At 64.9% G+C, this 11,883-nt stretch overlaps 1 protein-coding gene across 1 annotated transcript; it reads right to left on the bottom strand.

Moving 5' to 3' along the window:
• Window positions 1-5,814: 5,814 nt before the first annotated feature.
• On the bottom strand, window positions 5,815-11,491 carry MISP (mitotic spindle positioning). Its single transcript, XM_059388425.1, has 6 exons — window positions 11,264-11,491; window positions 10,735-11,015; window positions 8,018-9,720; window positions 7,409-7,536; window positions 6,608-6,646; window positions 5,815-6,139 (listed from the first exon to the last, which is right to left on the bottom strand). Exons 3-6 carry the CDS (start codon window positions 9,663-9,665, stop codon window positions 6,050-6,052), a joined length of 1,905 nt encoding a protein of 634 aa, XP_059244408.1. The 5' UTR covers window positions 9,666-9,720; window positions 10,735-11,015; window positions 11,264-11,491; the 3' UTR covers window positions 5,815-6,049.
• Between the last annotated feature and the right edge of the window lie 392 nt (window positions 11,492-11,883).

The following is an 11,883-nucleotide window of genomic DNA, read 5'->3' as shown; positions in this document are numbered from 1 at the left end:
AGGAAGTTTGTAGGTAGGTCTCTGGTTGTCTGGTGAGGATTCATTTATCCACTTGGTCAGTGTAAGAGCCGAGAGCCAACATTGTTCAGCACTGACTGTATGACCCACTGCCTGGTAACCCTCAAAATGTGCCACCTCGGGCTGAGAGAAGAGATATGCCTTGCCTAGGAACATTCAGGGGTTCCAGGCAGACCTGGGCCTTGAACCTCATGCTCTCAATGGTGAAGGGAAACCCAAATAGCAGGTCTGGGTCCTAGAAGCAGCTGAGCCTGAAGTCCTATTTGACTCTGACTGTAAATCCTTGTGTCAAAGCCCGTGAGTTGAGTTTGCTTTGGATCAAAGACCCTTCGGCTGTGGCTGAATCCAGCATCGGTATTAACCCCAAGTCCTGCGGACCATATCTGTGACCCTCTGTGAGTCATCTAATGCTTCAGGCAGCCTCGATGGCATTAAATGAGATACTGACCTTCACCAAAGCTCAGAGGTCCCTGATGAAAAGACCCACCCCTATTTCAGGCTCTAGAGATGCAGGCTTTCTCACCGCTGGGGACGCTCATCCTGTGGGTGTGGAAGCAGCTTCCCGAGCTGATCCGGACGCCGCGTGTTCTCACACAGCTTGGTCGGGAAGCCATTCGCATGCAGTCACGGGCTGACGACCGGCCCCCAGAGATGTCAGACCCCAGAAAATGGCAAACGTTACTTGATTTAGCAAGTGTCTTTGTGGATGTGCCTAAGGGCCTCGAGGCAGGGCGGCTTTTCCGGGTTGTCCTGGAGGGCCCTGTGCGCCCCCATGAATCCTGACTGGCAGGAAGGGGGGGTTTGGGGCACAGCCCTGGGGCCTCCGGAGCCACGGGCGGACAGCTCTCTGGTGTTGTGAGCCAGCCCGGGAAACACAGCAGTGCCCCCAACAGCAGAGTGGCGCACAGAGCAGCCCGCGCCATACGCACGTTCAGCATCCGGCCGCGCCATGGCCACCAGCCACCCGGGCCACGGGCCACGCTTCTTCCGTGTTGGGACATCCTGCGGGCACTGCAAACCCCGGGGACTGGCCCGTGTCACAAATCAGCAGGCCGAGGAGCAGAGACCCCTGCCGTGGCCGCCCAGTCAGAAAAGCTTCCGTGGAAAATCACGTGCTGAGGTTCAGGGTGCATGTGAATTTGGGGGGCCCTACGTAAGCCACGGCAGCAGCCACCTTTGCAGAGTGGGGAGCAGGCACCCTGCCAGCGGCTTCAGGTGAAAGACCGGGTGTTCCTGTGACTCGGGTCCTGCTGGACAGACGCCGGGTCCCCCACGGCCCTCTTTTCTGGCTCCGGGTGCCGGGCGCCCCTGGGGCCTTTAGCAAGCTCCTCGCCACGAGACAGGGGCCCGGGTCCAGCGTGGCTCCCTAAAACCCGGTCCGCCGTGGCCCAAGAACAGGGAATTCTGTAAACAAGGGAGAACTCCGAGCGTTAAGAAAAAATGTCCTGATTTTTAAATTTGGCAAATCCTCTGAAAGCACCTTCTAATGTAAGCCGCTGATGGGGGGTAATAGGAGTCGGAGTTTCAACCGCAGCCCTCCAGCCGCCACACCGAGAACCCGAGGACGAGGAAGTCTTCCCCACTGCACTGCATCTGACCATGAGCCACGGGCTGCCCCATTTCTCAGAGGGAGACTGAGTCCTGGAGAGGGGAAGCGAGTGGGTGACTTATGCTAACCTGGTGAGTAGGACCCGGGGCTGAGGTCTGAGCCCAGTTTTTGCCAGCAGAGCCCACCTCGGGTTGTCCCAAGATGACCAGGATTCCGAGGTGGCCCCAGATTCCTGTCCCCCTCCCCCTCCCAGTGTAGCTCCTTGAGCGTGGGTGGATCTGGTCAAGGTGGAGGGCTTTTCTGATGTGACCGGGGTCTCCAAATCAGTCAGCTTGGAGTCCCTCGGGAGGGAGATCCTGCTGGTGGGCCGGCCCTAATCCAGAGGACCTTTAAACAGGCCAGAGAGGAGGGGACAGCCGGGCCCCCGACAGCTCACCGCGCGTGGCCAGCACTTGGGGTGACCGGCCAGGAAATGGAGACCCTGTGCCCCCCAGAGAAAGAACAAAATTCTACCAACGCCTGAAAGGGCTTGGAAGCCCGTCCTTCCCCAGCTGAGCCTTTGGCTGTGCAGGCCGCCAGGGGACACCTGTCCACAGCCTCATGGGACCCGGAGCCCGGGGCACTGACCCGCTGGGCCAGACCACTGCCGATCCCCAGATGCCCTGAGAAAACACACGGGTGTCGTGGCAAGCCACTAAGTGCAAATGTAGCTGACGCCAGCCGTTTGCCAAAAGGCCCTTCTCTGTAACAGTTCGCGTCTGGTTTTTAAGTTCGGCCTAACACATCCTAACTCCATTTCCAGAGGAGCCTCTTTCTGCCTTCCAACCGGCCTGCCCCCCCCCCCCGGCTCCCTGCTGCTCCCGGGACGACCCAGGGGAAAGAGGATGTGGCCAGATTTCGCAAATAAAAGTACACGGCACACGGTACACGTGAACTTCGGGGAAATGATGAGCGGATGTTTTCACAGCGATAGGAGGCCCCGAATATTGCACGGCACGTGAGAAGTCATTCGTTGTTGGCCTGAAATCAAATTTGGCTGAGGAGCCTGAATTTTGGCTTACCTCTGCCAACAGCAGCCCCGCCTCCACACGTGTGAGGGGGCGCGCACCCCTGGGCCTGGCCTCGGCTGGCTGCGGGGACCCAGGGCAGGACCCATGGCCTCAGTGCAGGCTTCCAAGCGGGCGGGTTGGGGGGGCACCGCGTGTGCCGGTCTGACTGCGCAGGGGAGTGGGGAGCGCAGCCTGGCTCCTGGGCCTTCCTCCCCCACGCAGGCCTACGAGAGTGCGCGCTCCGCGCTCCACGAGAGCACAGCCGCCTGGCGGTGGACTGGGTCAAGGAGCCCAGCACAGAGCCTGGCCCGCATCTCAGCCTCTCCAAGGGCCCGGAGAGAACGCTCCTCCCCTGGATCGTGAGCCTCGGGAAAGCACGTCTGTCCCTTGCACAGAAGAACGTGGGGCGCCAGGGTCACGTGACGGGCGCACGCCTGGGTCAGCCCCACTCCCGCCTCCCTCACCCCAGGGCCTGCTCTGAGGTCGCTCCTCCTCCCGGATCCTCCTAAGACCACAGCGCCCTCAGTGCAGACCTTTTGGGGACCGGAGGCCTGGCAGGAGGGCAGGGTTCCCTCGGCGTCCGCGTCCGGTCCGGAGGGCACGGCGGAGTTTAAGGACATCCCACCCATCAGGCTGTTGGCCTTGGGTCCCTCCCCATCGTGGCAGGGTCAGGGGCCCCCCTCCGCGGCTGGACTGTGTTCCTGCCTGGGGACGACAGCGCCGTGTGTGTCCACCTGTGGGCGGACGCTGGGTCTTCTCCCTTTAGGCTGCCGTGACCCGTGCTAGTGCGAGCACCGGGGAGGGGGGACGTTTCTCTCCCGGTCCCTGATTCCTGCTCTCTTGGGAACACACCCAGTACTGGAATCTCTGGGTCACACAGTTGTTCTAGGTTTCATTTTTTGAGGAACTTGGTTGTGTAAAGGGCACTCGTCAGACTGAACACAAAAAGGACTGCCTTGTGCTCCTGTGACTGATCTGTCTGCTCCCCTGTCCACACCCAGGGACCCTTACAGGTGCGAGGGGACGGGGCCCTCATGTGCCCACGGGACATGCAAGTCTTCCCTCCACCTGGTGGCCCGGCGGGGGTGGGGGTCGTGCAGGAAACACTGTTCCTTGTTCTTGGCAGCAGCCGGCAGGCACCCCAGCGGCCAAAACAGACCCAGCACCTCGAACGGCACAGGCCCCGGGGCTCCAGATCCGGTGCCCCCAACTGAGCCCCTCTGGGGACAGACTGGCACACGACAGAGCTGCGTGGGTTGCAGAGCCCAGAACTGGGGGGCCTGGGGGTGGATGTCACGTGGCCCCTGTGCCTCAGAGCCCGGTCTGGGTGACAGGCGGGTGGCCCTGTGGATGTGACCTGCCGGCCCCTTCTCCCCCAGACAGTAGGGCCAGACCACAAGGGCCCCTTTCAGACTCAGGCTGGGGAAGCTGCTTCCTGTTTCTGAGGGCTGCTGCGGTGCCCACCGGACAAAGCGGGGACCAAGGGCAGAGAGGAGCGTGCGGGGGACAGAGGAAGACGGAGTTGCGGGAGTCGTTCCTGCGCTGCAGTCGCTCTGTGTTTTGGGGGAACCTTCACAGGCCACAGGGCTGGAGACATTCTGGGCCCCGAGGACAGTCTACTGAGACCACAAGAGCTGATCCCATCATGGGACGGTCCCAATCCTGGGACAATGGCGGGGGAGGGTGTCTTCGAACCCAGATGACTCATGAATATGCCCCTCGGGACACGACCCATATGCAAAGAGGTGTGGCAGGATTGGGAGGGGTGACAGAAGGGGTCACAGGGGAGCCCAGTCCTTCTGCACCTCAGCTGGGTGCCTTGTACACGACCTGTGCAACAGTCCCGGGCAGCCCTGAGCAGAGGCAAAGGAAGGTTAGCTGAAGAGGGGGACCAGGAGACTGTGTGGTGTGCAGAGTAACAGTCCCATAGACGTCCCCATCCTGGTCCTGGGATATGCCACCTCCTGCGGCAGAGGGTGCCCTGAGGTGGGAGTGACCTTGCGTTCCCGGGGCACCCGGCGTCCTCACCAGATTCTCACGAGAGGGAGGCAGAATACGGGGGTCCTGGAGACGGGCAGACCCCGTGCTGCTTGCGGGGAGGATGGGGGGGTGTGGGCCAGGAAAGGGCGGGAGCCGGGTCTCCCTGGGACCCCAGGGGGCACTAGCCCTGCCCGCACTGGGGTTTTAGGACTCCCAAGCCCAGAACTGTGAGAGAATCGGTGTGAGAGGTTGGGGAAGGAGGGACAGGCCTTACTGGCACTGGTGCGCTGATAGGACAGGAAATGGCGGGGAGTCCCAGAGGAAGCTCTGGTCAGTGAGGCGCACCCTGCACGGCTCAGGCAATTCCTGCGGACACAGACCCTGCCTCTCCCTCAGACAGCCCTGCCCTGGGGGAGCCACCACAGTCCTGCTCCTGCCCGGCTACCCCAGGCCCTCACCCTCCCGCGTGAGCCGTCTGAGGCTGGATCTTGTCAAACAGCTGCCTCGGTTCCCCAGCAGCAGCGCAGAGCAGTGGTGGGAGAGGCCTGGAGGCTGAGGCGGGGAGCGGGCTGGGAGCCGGGTCCCCTCGCTCTCCCGGGGTGTGGAGGGGCAGCCGGGGAGCCCCGAGGCCACGCAGAGGGCCGCAGCAGAGCTGGGACTGGGGCCTGGCATCCACAGCCTCGCCCAGAATGACCATGTCCCAGGAGTGAGCCCCGCACCACAGAGCCAGAGCCGCACCCCTGCACCATCCCCTGGTGCTGGGCGGCTCACACCTGCCGTGCATGCGGCTGGCATCGTGGCTGATGCTGGGGGGGCCAGCCAGGCAAGGGACCGGCTCGCACTGAGGCTGGGGGGCTCGGGACAGGCCGGCTGGCCCGCCCGGGCATCCGTCCACAGTGGGCTGGCTCCGGCATTTGGGGTACGTGGCAGACAGCCCTTCTCTCCACCAGGTGCGGGGCCCTCCCCTCGGGGCCCCATGACGTCCACATCTTGCTGGGCAAGTGGCGGGTCTGGGGCTCAGGGTGGGTGGCACAAAGACCCTCAGACTGGGTGCTCCCCCCTCAGACCCGCAGCTCCCGAGGGGCCAGGACCCAGGTCTCCCTCCTCACCAGCCCCACTGCCATGGACGAGCAGGGACACTCACATCGGCACCAGGGGCTGCTGTCCTCCCCTTCTGGACCCGGGGGTTCGGTCTGAGAAGCACCATGGACACAGGTCCCACTTCATCCCCAGCTTTAGATACAGAAAGCAGAGCAACTGCTCCAGGACGATAAAAACAGGAAGGAAAACCCTCCATCTGAAAACACAGCCACCCTTGGACTGGCAGCTCGGGACCCGTGGTCGACCAGTGGTGGGTTCCCACAGGGACCTATGTCCTGAGGGGCAGGGGCTCCGGGGACGGTCCCAGCAGCGCCCACGGGCAGGGTGCGGGCAAGGGCGTCTTGTCCCCTGCTCAGTCCTGGCTCTCGCTGGCATAGATGCCCGCTTCCCAGCGCCTCGCCATGGTACTCTTGTGGTGGGTCACCCGCGTGGCTTCTAGGACCTGTACGAGGAGACAGGGAGTCTCCATTGGGATCCCGAACCCCCAGAAGTCTTTCCCCACTCCAGCTTGGAGGAGGGATCTAGAGCAGAGCAACGCAGGCCCACTCCCCTCCTCCGTGTCAGACCCTCTACCTCTGGGAACAGAGCCAAGGAATGTGCTAACCCACGCTGAGACCCACAGCAGCTCAGCTGCTGGGCTCTGCCATTCTGGACCCGGTGCAAACACCGATCCCACAAATCCACAGACGGGCCGTCTCCGAGGAGTCCCTCTCTCAGAGAACATGCCTTTGTCTCCGGCCCGACCCACGGTGGGGTAAAGGGGTGGCACGTAGAGCTCGCTCACGCTCTGTGCCCACGGCCCCCAAAGCAGGTCCCAGTAAAGCCCACCCCAGGCAGCCACGGAGGACCCGCGTGCAGAAGAAAGGCTGCACGCCCCAGGCAGGGGCCCTGACCCCAGAGGCACACTCACCTCCGAGTCGATGCGGTCTGAGGCGCTGATGCCGGCATACTGCAGGAAGGGGACACGCATCAGCCTTGGCCCCACGCCCCCCCCAGAGCCCGCGGATGGCACGGTCCCGCGAGTGCCCGCCACCACCCCAAACTCAGTGCGGTGTGCCATGCACTCCCCTCAGGGATGGCCTGAAGCCTCATTCCCAACCCTTTTCTCTCTGCAAACGTGGCCATCGTGATGAAGACGGTCACGGTCAGCTGAGCCGTCATGCTCAGGCCCCGTGCCCAGGCTCACAGGGGGACCTTCTGACCGTCCTGTGCACTTTACAGCAGGGAGCCCGCGGTTCCGAGAGGGGTGAGGGTTGGCCCAGGGTCTGGCGCCAGCAAGGGGCAGGACCGGGACTGGAGCCCGGACTGTGGGACCAGGCTGTGAGCCTCGGTGGGGGCTAGAGCTGGTGGTGTTCTCCGCAGGCCAGAGATCCCGCCCAGGGAGGCCATGGCCTCAGCCCTCGGAGGGCGATGCCTTGAGACCACTGCGGCGGACACAGGGCCTACCTCTCATCCCCCCTCCTGTAAACGGACCTGGGGCCCGTGCGTAGGCGGCCCCTGGCGGGGGAAGCCTGGGTGTGTGGAGACACCCTCTGTACCCAGTCTGCTGCACTTCCAGGCGGGGGAGACTGAGGCACAGCCTCCCACAGGGCAGTGAGGGAGGCCGGCTTCAACCCAGGTCACACCGGAGGCTCCCTCAAGCAACCTGTGGTCCTAAGGGGGGGCCAGACTTCCGCCAGGCCTGGGGGGCCGGCCAGGGCTCGACACTCACCCGCTGCTCCTTCCTTCTCTGCTCCGGAGCCGTGTTGGCGGGGGCCTCCGCTGTCCACACCAGGCCCGAGTGCAGGTGGACCGGGCTGAAGAAGTGGGTCTCCGACACTGTGTAGCTGCCCGTGATGCCTGCGGGGAAAGAAGAGCCATCAGGGAGGGTCCCTAGGCCATGAAGGCCCAAGGCCTGGGAGACTCAGAGTCTCTGGCCAAGGACCCCGGTGAGGAGACAGGCGAGCCGACAGACAGACAAAGCGACAGCGAGCTGGGGAAAGGAACAGACTGACCAGAATAAGCGGCCAGGAGACACTGGGTGGACAGACAGGCCCCCTGCCCCGCGAACACAGACCGCGACCCAGAGGCACGGCGTCCGCAGACCGTCCGCACCGAGAGACCCGCATCCACGCTGACAAGCCCAGACCCCCGGCAAAGCTGGGGTCTCCGTGCGGAGTCCAGGGCGTCGGCGCCCACCAGCACGCAGAGTGGGCTGGGGGAGGGGACGGGACCCCGCCCCCGGGACTCCCCACGCCGCGCCCCTCCTGACGCGCCCACGCGCGCCCTCCAGCCTCCCAGGCCGGAGCAGAGCCGCCGCTGCCCGCGCCGCCGTCCTCACCCGAGGCCGCGGAGGAGCTCCCGGAGTCCTGGTCGTCGTCGTGGACGGGGGGCGGGGAGAACACCTCGGGGAACAGGGCAGTGCGCCGCTCCGCCGCCGCCTCCCGCTCGCGCCGCAGGACGCTCTCCACCTCCCGCTCCAGCAGCTCAGACGACGGGGGCCTTGGCCGCCCCGGCGCTGGGGTGTCCCCCGCCTCCCAGCCTCGGCCACCGGGACCCTCGGCCCGCGGGGGCACATCCGGGACCCGGAACCGCAGCGGGCTCAGGTGGAAATACTCCCAGCGGACGACACCCCCGGGCGCTAGCCCGCGCCCCTGGGGGGCCCGTGGGTACTCGCGCTGCGTGCCGAGGGCGGTTCCAGGGGCCTCCAAGGGCCGCCTCGGAGACCCCGCGGCCCCGACGGAGCCCGCAGCCCCGGCCTCGTCCGCAGAGAAACCGCGGGGCTGGGCGCGCGCCTGGACGGCGGGGACGCCCCGGCTGCCAGCGCGCAGGAACGGCTCGTAGGCGTCCGCCGGGATGCGGTTCACCTTCCTCACCCGGGGGCCGGGGTCAGCCGCGCCGCCGGCCGAGGCCAGGTCCAGGATGGAGTCCGAGCTGAAGGCTCGCCGGAGCCCAGACTGCATGGGCGCCGACACCTCCCGCCGCCGGTGGTCCTCCTCCCGCCGCGTCCGCTGCGCCAAGTCCCGCTGCACGTAGAGGGACGGGCGCCCTCGCTCCCGCCGTGGCGCCGCGGTCAGGTTCACCGAGGTCAGCAGCAGCGGCCGCGTGGGGATCTCCACCAGCTCCTGCTGGCTGCTTGCCCGCTGCAGCCCCCTCTGCTCTCGCAGGTCCGCTTCCCGCTCCTGGGCTAGCCGGATCTCCCGCTCGATGGGGGTCTCCTTGGGGAGCTGCGGGGACCCCGCCTGGGCCAGGGAGGCTGCGTCATGCGCAGGCTGGACGCCAGATGCAGCCGGAAGGCCCCCGACCCTCTTCTCTGGCGGGAGCACCTCCCTCTCCTGGGGGTGCGGCGGGACAGCACACAAGCTGCCCCGGAGCGGCCCAGTTGAGGCCCTGGGGGCCTGACCGCCGCCAGGTGGAGCACGAGCGGGAGCCACGGGAGCCACAGGGTGCAGAGGGCCCCCGGTGCAGGCCTGCTCTAGGCTCAGAAACTGCCGCCTCGCCGCCAGGAAGTCAATCTGCTCCCTGTCCACGGCGCTCTCCTCCGGGGGCCCAGGCTGTGCCTGGGGGCTGCTGGGGTCCGGGGGGCCAGGGGCTCCATGGAGCGTGGCCACCGTGCTGCTCTTCCTGAGGGCCTGGCCCTGGATGACCACCCAGCGTTCCTGCTCCAGGTCCCCTGGCCGCCGAGGCTGGGCGTCCCTGGCGTCCAGGTGGCAGGCCTTCGCTTCCTCATCCTTGTGACCCTCCTGCCAGAGCGTCCACGGGGATGACCGGCCAGCGAAGGCGCGTGGGCTAGAGGACGCCCCCGTCCTGGCTGCATTCAGGCGAGCCTCTGTGGGCCACGCCTGTGGCTTGTCCTGGCTCCAGCCGCTGGCCTCTGGCCCCACATCCACCACCTCAGACGTATAGCTGGTGTCCCCACCGGGGTCCAAGCCAGCCAGGCGAGGTGAGCGAGCGATGCTGAAGATGGGGTATCTGGTCACTCGGTCCATGTCCTGGGGGTCTCAGCTCCCTGAGGCTCCCAGGGGCGGAGGTGCTCCCGGCTCACTGAGGAAGGAGAAGGGAACAGGGCCAACAGGTCAGGCGACAGAACTTCTCTTGGGGAGAGGCTCGATTTCCAGTCTCTTCAAGGGCAAAGTCCTGGTCAAGGGGCTCTGTGATTGGTTCCGGGATGGGTGAATGGGCCGGCCTCGCCAATCAGAGCGCTCTACCCTCTGGCCTCTGTGATTGGCTCAGGGATGGACATATGACCCAAACTGCCCTAGACCTGAAATCCTGATCTGAGCCTTGGCAATTACCTTGGAAAATAGGACCCTGACCCACCCTGGCTTGGGGCACTGGGAATGTTTGAGCTCCTGGATCCAGCCACACCTGGATCCCACTCCTGTACTGACTCGCCCGTCTGCCCCCGAGTGTCTGATATTTGTGGGTGCTCCACTCCCGCTACTGCCCTCCCCTCCCAGCTCGCCATGGCCAGACCCAAAGCCTGTCCCCCGGGCCCCTGCGGGCACACGCTCCGCCTCTCTTCCAGACGCACACCATGAGGCTTCTTCTTGATGTGATGTTTTCATCAGCAGGCCTGCCCCTCACTAAGAGATGTCAGGGGAAACTGAGACTCAGAGAGGTGTGGTGGGTAGCAGGGACTCCCGCTCCCGGTTCCTCTCCCTGCGTAGACGGACACTTTGTCCAGTCCCACTCAGTCCCCCACCTCCGTGCCATAAAGCTGGGACAGGCTAGGGAACACCTTGGACCTTGTCCTGTTGAACCGGAAGGCCTGGAGCCTCTGGGCCACACCCCAATCCAGTGCCCCAGGGGGACTGCACCCCTTCTAGCATTGGAGCTCTGCTGAGCACAGCTCCAGGAGCCCTGTCTGCCAAGGTCACGCACCTGCTCTCAAAGCTCCGGGGCCCCCGGCCTCTCCTGCAATGCTCGAGGCCTTTGTCTGGCCCCCACACGAACCCCCAAACTTCACAGGCATCCCTACCCCACATCCGACCCACCTCCTCCCACAACTCCCTCTGCCTGGAAGGCTTCAATTCTACTCCTCTACAGCCTTCTTACCGGCAGCCTGCAGGACACCTCCTCCAGGGAGCACCCCTCCCCCGAATTGCCCCAGCAGAGGGGCAGAGGCAGAGCGTGTGCTGCCCTTGCAGCCCGTTGTCTGAGCAGCATCTGCAGCCCGGCTCAGCAGCGAGTTGGGCGTCCCCTTCCGCAGCCGAGGAGAAAAGACTGGCCGTTCCCAGCTCTCCAAGCAGCCCGGTCCTTGCGTCCACCCTCGGTTCCGTCAGAGCTGCACTGTCATCGGCTGTCTCTTGGCCAACTTGCTTGTAAAGGCTGTGGTTCTAAAACAGAAAACGCAGCCCCTCCCTGAGCTGGAGAAGTGGCATTAAAGCACCCGGAAATCCATCCTGGGAACGATATTGGAACTGGCACGCATCACATCGGCTTTTGTGTGTATCAAATACTGAAGCTATACTTGGAAAACCAGTCGTTAGAGACAAGCAGGCCTGGGTCATAAGCCCCAGCCCAGGGACGGAGCCCCGCCCCCACAAGCACAGAGCCCCCATGGAGTGTTCTCCCTGAAACTCACAGGGGTGGGGACATCTCTGAAAGGGGGTAAGCTTCTTCGAGTTTTGTCTTCTCCCACTGGAGGCCATCAGCCCAGGTCCCTCCCGCCAGCAGCCGAGACGAGCCTTTCCCTGCAGCCCAGAGTCTGGCACACCGCATGGATTTCATCCGGACTGCTGCGTAAGGCGTGGTCTCTGCACACACAGCTCCTCCCGGGTGCCCAGGACGTGGGAGTCGGGCTCGTTTCTGCCACAGACCTGGCTGCCCCCCAGGGTCTCCCCTCCAGCCCCGAGCCCCATGCTGACCCTGAGGGCTGGGCAGGAGTATGCCCAGGCCCCGGATATCCTCAGGGAGGGCAGGCGTGGGGGGGCGGGTGACGCAGGAGTGTTTGCTGAGCTAGCAAGTGGACGTTCACCCGGCAGGACCTACACGCCACACAGGACATCGGCTCCGGGAAGAAGAACCACCTGTCGGGAGGGCGTCGGGCTCCTGGTGGAGTCGGGTGGAGCACGGGTGGGGACGCCGCTTGTTCCTGGTCCGCTCCTGCCGGGTGATTCACCGAGGCCACTGGGGTGGGGCTCGGGCGGGAGCTCGGGCTCAAGGCCCCAGGGCCCCACGGGCTTGCGTCCTTGGGAAGCCCTC

This window comes from Mustela nigripes, chromosome 2 (genome assembly GCF_022355385.1).
Source record: "Mustela nigripes isolate SB6536 chromosome 2, MUSNIG.SB6536, whole genome shotgun sequence".
Lineage (NCBI taxonomy): Eukaryota > Metazoa > Chordata > Mammalia > Carnivora > Mustelidae > Mustela > Mustela nigripes.
This window is presented reverse-complemented; position numbering and strand designations above follow the sequence as displayed.

Bases quoted from the DNA above. Each gene is read 5' to 3' on its own strand.
- MISP (XM_059388425.1), bottom strand. From the start codon at position 9,665: ATGGACCGAGTGACCAGATACCCCATCTTCAGCATCGCTCGCTCACCT. The intron at 7,537-8,017 runs GTGAGGACGGCG...CTTTCCCCGCAG, and splicing joins GAGCTCCTCCGCGGCCTCGG to GCATCACGGGCAGCTACACA. The intron at 6,140-6,607 runs GTGAGTGTGCCT...CTCCTCGTACAG, and splicing joins CAGACCGCATCGACTCGGAG to GTCCTAGAAGCCACGCGGGT.